The sequence below is a fragment of the Neopelma chrysocephalum genome, unplaced genomic scaffold (genome assembly GCF_003984885.1).
Source record: "Neopelma chrysocephalum unplaced genomic scaffold, ASM398488v2 Primary Assembly neopelma1_42b, whole genome shotgun sequence".
Classification (NCBI taxonomy): domain Eukaryota; kingdom Metazoa; phylum Chordata; class Aves; order Passeriformes; family Pipridae; genus Neopelma; species Neopelma chrysocephalum.
In genome coordinates, this window is record NW_020897701.1 from 5,373,381 (window position 1) to 5,382,139 (window position 8,759).

At 45.9% G+C, this 8,759-nt stretch overlaps 1 protein-coding gene across 1 annotated transcript; it reads left to right on the top strand.

Annotated features, from left to right (window-relative positions):
• The first annotated feature begins 6,396 nt into the window (after positions 1 to 6,396).
• Positions 6,397 to 7,959, top strand: LOC113964655 (collagen alpha-1(XXV) chain-like). Its single transcript, XM_027677164.1, has 2 exons — positions 6,397 to 7,209; positions 7,759 to 7,959. The coding sequence occupies exons 1-2, from the start codon at positions 6,817 to 6,819 to the stop codon at positions 7,957 to 7,959; spliced, it is 594 nt and encodes a 197-aa protein (XP_027532965.1). The 5' UTR covers positions 6,397 to 6,816.
• The last annotated feature ends 800 nt before the right edge of the window (positions 7,960 to 8,759 follow it).

Consider the following 8,759-nt stretch of genomic DNA (forward strand, 5'->3'; position numbering starts at 1 on the left):
AAAGACAAATCTCCTGAGCCCACCATTGCCTTCTTCAGGCCTAGCAGCATAAAATAGAAACATCAAGTGGATCAAAGAATCACTAATAGCATCAAGAAGGGAAGCTGAAGGTAACTGAAGGTAACTGGACATCCTGATAAGGATAGGATAGGATCTTAGTAATTTGGTTAAACAGGGAGAAGGACATGGCCTTGAGCAGAACTGTGTATGACAGTGTAAAGTGAGGCACTGATACTCACATATGCAGTGCGTATAAGAAGAAATTTTATTCCAGATAAATTACTGGGAATATACTAATTCCAAATTGGGGAAAGAAAATCACCAGACTTAATCTATTTTTGAGTCACTAGGAGGACACCGTTCACTGAACCAAGGGAAGAACTCCTGAGGCAACTAACTCCCTTTTTTATAGTCCAGAGATTTTTCTTCTGCTTGCTTCCAGTCTCCTTTCTTTTAATCTGGTAATCAAACCTTTCTCCTTCTGTCTTCTGCCTTTTCTGATTCCTAATTGTTTGTTCCACAATAATGTTGTCCATTTTTGACCCACAATGTCTGTAGATTTCAGAAGCTTCAGCCTCTTAAGTATGTAAATCATTGGCAGTGCTTATAGAAATGTTAGTTTATCTACATTATAATGATCCTATGATTGCCAATGTCCTGCACTGTCCTGTAGGACCTTTACATTTCTAGTAACTTTGTGTTGGGGCAGAAAAATGTCCTCAGAGTTACTGCTGCCTTTTTCAGAGGTGGTTTCCATTGAATTCTCTCAGCAGTACACTCTTTATTGTAATAATTTCTCTGAGAAATATAATCACTTCTTGAAAATAACTGCTTCTACTACAAGAAATTTCGAATTAACAAGATGAAGGAAATTTTCCTGCTGTATAATTAGATTTTTGTGCTGGATCCTACATCTTGACTTTCATGTTGGCATTTTTATATCCTTCAAATCAGCACATGTTAAAGTTTACTTCCATGACTAATCTTATTGATTTGGATCAGACTACACACATGAGTGAAGTTACATGTTAATATAGGACTTTGCAGGCTCAGAAACTCTTAGTCCAAGCTTTGTCCTCCCAGCCTTTCACCACAACTCATGAATTCCACTGGTGTTCATTCATATACAAATAAACAAACCAGGGAACCAAGGGATATTAATTGGCCTGGAGCCAGGGCAAGGATATCTTTTCTTTCAGTCTGAAGTTCTCAAGTCTGGTCTCTGTGTCCTATTTCTGATGACTGCTCTCCCTTCAGTGAAATTCTTCCCAAGCATCAGCTTCATTTTAAAGCAAGTATTTGAAGCTATGAAAAAGGTAAGGTAGTTGGTTTATTTGTTATGAAGTGTTTTGTAATACATTCACATGAAAAATACTCGTGAATTTTAGTAAGAATGACATACAGGGTCTGAACTTTGTGGTGACTCAGTCTTAGGTCTAGCAGAGCTGGTTTCATCATGTTGAAAAAGGAAATCCTGTGAAATATATTAAAATCCAGATGCAAAGGGTTTTTTTATCTTTTTATTTTTAATATCAGGTTTGCCAAAATACCAGTAAGGTTATGGAACTAATAAACTAAATCCTATGCTCATGTGACTCAATTACCTCTAGTCTGAAGATAAGTCGGACTTAAAATTCAAATATATGAAGTGTTTGTGCAGTAGATGTGAAATGAGTATATCTAAGTATTAAATCACAAGCAAGTGTTATCCATCTGCTAAGTATATTAATGTACTGCATCATGTATACTGTAATGTGCTTATATTAAATTTAAAGTGACAGAAGGCAATCAATTTGGGTATTTGAAAGTGAAAGCCTTTTCCAACTTTCTTCCCAAAACAGTGAAGTAAGTTGTTTTTCTGGTGACTCTGTGCTATCTTGGCAAATATTATGAGCAGCTCAGTGAGAAATATCATACTACCTAACCTGCCAGAGAGCTGAGAAGTGAGGCAAGTTACAGAAGTGCTGGATTCTGCTTCTACCTTGCATTTTACCAGTATAAGTATATAAACTCTGAGTAAAATCTCATTTAGGGTGCAAGATGCACTCTAATTCAAAGGTCGAACTGAGTAGGAGAGAGATGAATGAAGGAAGAAGTAGAATGCAGATGCAATTCAAGTCCACATATAATGAATAATATATAAGCTCTGTTTGAAAGCGGGAACCTTTGCAAAAGAACGGTTTGCATAACCATTATTAACCATTCAAGCATTTATCTTTGTGTGTGTCACCTCAGTTCTAACACTTAAGTTAGAATCCTACTTGTATTTATTCTCTGTCTTCTGTCTTTCCTGATCATATATGCAAAATATATCACAAACTGAACATGGCTCGTTGTTTCAGGAGATGAGTGCTTGTTTTTCACTGATCTGTTTTTGCATAATTTTAATCACAAGTTTATGTTGTATCTGGTAAAGAAATCCAGTAGTCGACTGTGCTTTGGTCAGCCAGAATATAGCATGCTGTAGACATAAAAATATGGAAAGAACTCCAGACACTAGCTCTGTCTGATGGAAAATTGTTATCTGCAAACACCATCCACATCCTCAAACACAGACCTATGAAATGCAAACAGTAGCATCTTGTGTCAATACCTTTGGCTGGTCATGCACAAGATCTGCTGAAATGTGGCCTTTAGAGATTTGAATCTTCAAAGTGAGAACACTCCCCTCCTGGTGGGAAGCGTGGCCGCCTCAGGTCTGTGTGCATGAGCACTTCAGCAGACCTTACTTAAAATTCTCCTCCTTTTGCTACTATTGGAGTTGGAGTGCTGTAGATCTGCCATTTCTTATACTCTACCTGTACATGCTAATGGCCAGTTCAAAACACCTGGTGTACAGTTCTTATTTCAAGCTGCTATATTCTGGCTATCAGATACAAAATAGGCTTTTAAAGCATTTTAAGTGTTTTGTAACCTGAACTTGCATGGTATATCATCTTAAACGTGACCAGCAACATCTGAGATACAGTTCCTTATTGCAAGCAGTTAAATTACTGCTTACCCATATGAACTGCCATCTGGTTTACTCCCGGAGTAGGAGTTTAACTCCTTAAACCAAGTTACCCTCTCTAATTCAAAACCTATAAATCTTCACCAATAAAAAAGGTAAAAAATAGTGGGGTTTTTTAAGAGACAGAGAGAGAGAGGGAAAAAAAAAGAAGAAACCCAGTTCTTTCATTGCATGGATAGCATTCTCCAAAGTGCTACAGCAATCTGGTTTTAATCTTAGTTATGATCCTAAGTAGATGCCTTCTTGACTCTGGCATCATCATGGCTGCAAAATAAGAAGCAGGCTCACTGGCAGTGAACATATGCCTGTCCTGGATTCGCTCTGCCTCCCGCTTGTGGAAAGCTGGCAAAAGCAGCAATGCTGTGTCTTAACAATTTTTTATCCAGTTTTTTGTGTTTATGGGACAAGCTTACTGCATAGCTGCTGGTTGTCCACTTGATGGTATCAAGTAACAAAGCACAGGAGGGTATGGCTGCTTAATGCTCTCTATTCGGGCAGACGTGACCGGAGATTTTTATAACAGGTAAAACAGCTGTGTTATGTTCTTCACCTACACAAACAACTCCTGTGCTAGATTTAATCAGACTGTGCATAATTCAGCTTGCTGCTCAGATTCCACAGTCCAGTCTAGTCTATTCTGGACCAACCTTGCTGTGAAGTGGACAAATAATGCCTCCATCAGGAAAATCACCATGGTTTTTCTGTAAGAAGAGCACATTATTAATTTGCATTTTCAAAGACTTTCTGTTATCTATTTCTGTGTGAAAACACATTAGGAAAAAAGCTACTGGAGATAATTTGTTCTCAAATTCTGTCACTATCAAATAATTTTTAAGCATTTTAATAAACTTTTATCTGACATCTTTCCCAGAACCAAGCTTTAGCAAAAAAGAAAAATGTAACTGTAAGCTGAAGCAAGGAGGAAGACTTGGCACTGCTCTTTTTCCTCTCACTTTCCTCCATCATGTTTCTCTTTGTCTGAGGATATGTGTGAGCAGACACGCGCACACACAAGAATGAACCTCGTCTTTTTCAGAAGTGAGACAAGGTAGGGCTAACATTTCTCCCAAGTGTGTAGAGGTATAGCTACCCATTGTGAAAAAACCATGAAATTTCTTGGATATTTTAGAGTTGTGCTTTTCTGATTTGTCCTGGACAGGATAAAAAAGGTTTCTTATCATACCTTTTCAGAAAAAGAAACATCTAGTATGAGATTTGTTATTCACTAGGATAACAGCTTTGCATTGTGTCCCACAGAAACATGGTGATCTGGCTCCTTTGGCAATCTTTATGATGTCAAGTACATGTAAATCTAATGTAGGAAGGGACTTGCTGTCTCAGGCTATTTAATTTCTGATGTAGAATATGCCTTGTCCAAAACAAACGGCATGATGCGGGGACAGAAAGATGCTTGGGCAGAAAGACTGCATCATTTGGCCAAGCAAAACATTGAGCCAGGTCACACTGACCTATGGTTTTCTGGGCCCCATATGGGGCACTAAAGCAGCCAGAGGATGTCCATACCTGCCCTGAAATAACAAGAGCTGATCTCGGGAGGAAATTTCACCCTGGCCTAGATGGGGCAGCACCCACTTGCATACCATGCAGGCAGCAGCAGCGGGGTGTGGGCAGCCATCCTGCCCCTGGCGGCCCCTCACTAACCCCCAGCATAAAATGACAATCATATCCTGAGGGTTTGCAGTGTTACTTTGCTGGATGTCACCTCGAGCAGGGCTGAGTAATGGTGCTGGCTACTAACAGCAGGGGGTAATGTGAAGTGCTGGAGCTGGCGCCGATGGCTTCCAGCGCCTCGCGAGCCGCCAGCCACTACGAAGCAGCCTGGGCACTGCTCATACCATACTCGGGGAGCCCATGCTACACGCCAAATAAGAGCATGTGGGTAGTATTTGTTTTCTTCTGTCAGTTTATTAATTCCAAATATTATTTCATCTTCTGATTGCCAACAGATAGTCTGTGAGCAAGTCCTTGTTTTGAAAAGCGCAGTTGTTATTCACAAGTCCTGATCATAAGGTATGTGCTGCTTGGGGGAATTTGTTTGCAAACTGTTCATTGCAACTATTAACTGTTTATTGTGAAGAAACTATCACCTAGGGCTATGTAATCACAATTTCTTCTCCCCGATTAGAGTCCACAAAACTTTTTGTTTAGAAAGAAGAGAAAAATTATGAAGAGTAAGTGACTAGCTGTGAACTTCTGGTACACTCTATTCAAAGTTCAAGTAAGTATAATGAAACCCACAAAGCTTTTTGGATCCACATCTTCATGGCATTTGTGACTGCTTGAACACTTGGGAAACAATAGGTAATAAAACTGCACAAATATGACTCCATAAGGAAACTTGATTCATAGTACAAACTAATACTTTTAGTCTTGTTTGAGAAGTGCCATAGTTGGACAAGTCTCTTTTTCATCTCGTGAATCCTGTAAGTAGTCAGTATTCACATGATGCCAACTAGGGTGAACTACACGTTTCTTTGATGTCTGGTCCTGCTTTGAGAAGTTCCCCTGGTTTGAAAAGCGTACTGAGCACAAGAGATGTCACACAAAAGTGCTACGTAGGAGATGCACTGTGGTAATGCCAAGATGAGAACCAAACTACAGCAGGTCAATGCAGCATTTGGAATCTTGATAAGAGGCAGACGGGGAAGGACCAGAAACCAATAAGCTTCCCATCAGGCCATGCGTGCAGTTCCTTGGATGTTAGTGGTTCCTTTCTATTCAACCAAACCAGAAACAATGAAAACTGGCCAGTATGCATGGAAAAGTGAAGAAGCAACTGGGTAAATAAACAAGCAGAAAGAAAACTGGCTAAAATTAAACATTCGCCATACAATGGGGAGTTAGTGCATACTGCTCCCTTGGAAGCGAGCCGTTGAATCGGGTGCCTGCGCGCTCGCCGGGAGCCGGGCTGCTGAGTTACACACGTTTATCCTCCGCGCTCTAAAAAAAGAACGGGACGACAGGGAGCTCCCGTGTTTTATGCCCGCACCGTGGGCATTGACAGCCCGGCCATAAACCGCCGTAAATTAGCCCGGTGTTCCAGAGCTTCCCCCGGCGGGGCCGGGCGCCCCTTGCAGCCCCTTCCCTGGTGCCGCCCGCCATGGGCACCCCCTCCCGCCCCCAGAATCTCGGCGCCCCTCGCCCTCAACATCTCTGAGCCTGGTGCTCCGCGCTCCGCACACACATTAGGCACGGCGAGCCCCCCGCGCTGCCCAGGCAAGCCCTGTGCCTAGGTGAATAAATTATGCTGATGAGGGCGGGAGGTGGGCCGGCGGGCGGGGGCGGCTCCGCGGCTGACAGCGGGGCAGCGCGGGCCGCCTGCGGGCTTCCCCGCCTGGCGCGGCGCGGCTGCTGGGCGCCGGCAGGCAGGTGGAGGGGCAGCAACAAGTCCGCCGGCGGCGGGGAGGAGAGCGGGAGCGATTCCCGCCCCGCGCCTGAAAACCTCTCTGACAAGTGGCAAACCGCTAGCAGAGCACGCTGCTCCTCCGGAGGGCGGGTGGAAGCCGCGGGGGCTCACCCCGCACCCAGCCCTGCTGCCGGCTTTTGGCTCTTCGCCACCTCCCCCCCCCCCTCCCGCCGCCGCCCCCGCTGCGGGGTGAGTCGCGACCCGCTGCCGGGCGGGGTGCGGTGCGGACTGCGGTGCGCGCTGCCTCTCCGCCTTGAAAGTGTGTGAGCCCCTCGCGGGCTCTTCTTCTACTTACCGCATTTTTTTTTTTGGTGTTATTTATTTTCTCGTACTTTTTTGCCTTATTTTTGTTGCCGCTGTTTGTAAACTAATTGCCTCTATGGGGGGCGGAGGGAAGGAAATCAAAGCTGCCGCAGCTGAAGGGTGTGCGAGCACGCTGGGGAAGAGCCGAGGAGCCGCAGGACGGGATGGCAGCGGGAAGCCCGGCGGCAGCGGGAAGCCCGGCCTGGGGAAGCCTGGCTGCGGCGGGGAGCGCTGCCCGCGGCGGGCCGGGCCGCTCGGCTCGGCGCTGGCTGCGCTCCTCTCAGCGCTGGCCGCGGCCTCCTGCGTCTACCTGGGGGTGCGGACCAGCGACCTCCAGGCCAGGGTCGCGGCCATCGAAGGCGCCCGAGGGAGCTTTTCTGCCGCCGCCCCGCTCCCGCCGCTGCCTGGCTTTTCCCTGGAGCAGCTGAACGCGATGATGCAGGAGAAAGTGGAGCGACTTCTCGCCCAGGTGTGCGGGACGGGGGTGGCCGCTCTCGGGCGGTGTGCGCGTGCCGGGGATGGGAGATGCTGTGTGCGGGGCGGCGGGAGGCCGGAGCGAGCTGCTCGGGCGGGAGATGGCGGGGAAAGCGGCGAAAGTGAGCCCGCATCCCCTGGGGGCGGCGGGGCCGGGGCAGAGGCGGGCCGGGGGGCGCTCCAGGCTGCTGGAGCGGGCAGGATGGGGTGTCGCGGGGGACCCCTGCGTACGACACCGGCGCTTTGCTCATCTGTAACTTGCCGCCGTCCCCGCGATTTTGGACCGCGCGTGTCGAGAAGGCGAAAAGGCGGGGGCCACTTGCGGCGGCAGTGGGAGAGAGTCGGAGGTGTCGGGCTTGGTTTTGTTGTTGTCGGGGTGGTGAAGTCAGTGAGACACCTTAGGCCGAGTCCAAGCGGAGAAGCCATCGCTGGCTGCGTAGCCTACGGAATAGCGGTACATCCCAGCTTGCGGCCGCGGTCGGGAGCGCTGGTTGTGGCGGAGCTTGCTCGCCGAGTGCCCTCATGTTGCTTCTCTCGCCCACAGAAATCGTACGAGCACTTGGCAAAAATACGAGTAGCTAGAGAAGCGGCTCCAGAGTGCAACTGCCCACCAGGTAACAGGCACAGCTTGGAAATCTCTCTCAGGCTTGTAACTCTGCGGTATTTGGTGTTCCAGGTTTTTCGAATACAGATCCGGGGAATGCCTCTTCAGTCAACAGCAGTTCCTTGGGTGGAAAAGGTGTAAAGCCCAGAATAATTTGTTTGCACCACGGCACCGGGTTGAAATTAGTGCTACTTAAAAACCCCAGTTAGGCTGGATGTTGCCAAACAATAAAACTTTTGAAGAAGTTATTGATCTACTTTAGCGAGTTGAACTATATTTTGTCTTAAAGGGGGTAGTACTGAATCAAGGCATTGTGTGCTCAACTTGGGAAGTAGAACAAAAGTCCCTAGGAAAAATAGTAACCAATTTATAACATGGATTGAAGTAGATGAAGAGTCTGTTGCAAGTTAGCAGTAATATATATTAAGAGCTTTTTCAGTCTCATTTTTCTGTAGTCTTGATTGAAAGCGGTTTCCTTAGGAAGGAATTGCAGGTTTCTTACTGAGTGTTTAGAACTGTGTGTGTTTATGCAACCAGAGATGTTGCTTGACTTTGGAAATGGGCCCTCCTAATACAGCAATCAAGTGTTCATACATTCACACTGTAATGTTTCCTGTGTTTTTTGTGCTCCTTTTTGATAGACTGATAACTGTCAATGTTGCTTTAGATTTATAAACTTCTAATATGTACCAAAGTTCAACTAGCAGCTTAAAAATTAAGAAAATAATGCCGGTGTTTCACAGGGTGATGCAGGAATGCCAGCATCCCCTGTGTGATGAAGAACACTAGATGAAGAGTATGCTTTAAATATCCTGTCACTCTGTATGAAAAACAATCTCCTTTACAGGTGGAATATCGACTTTCAACAGGACTTAAGCTGATTATGCTTGCCAGAAGGATGTGAGATAGTACTGTGTATATCACGAAGGAGCTCTTCAAGT

What these genes read in the sequence shown, in the direction of transcription:
- LOC113964655 (XM_027677164.1), top strand. Translation starts at nt 6,817, where the DNA reads ATGGGGGGCGGAGGGAAGGAAATCAAAGCTGCCGCAGCTGAAGGGTGT. An exon ending in TGGAGCGACTTCTCGCCCAG is followed by an intron (nt 7,210 to 7,758) that starts GTGTGCGGGACG and finishes TCTCGCCCACAG; the next exon opens with AAATCGTACGAGCACTTGGC.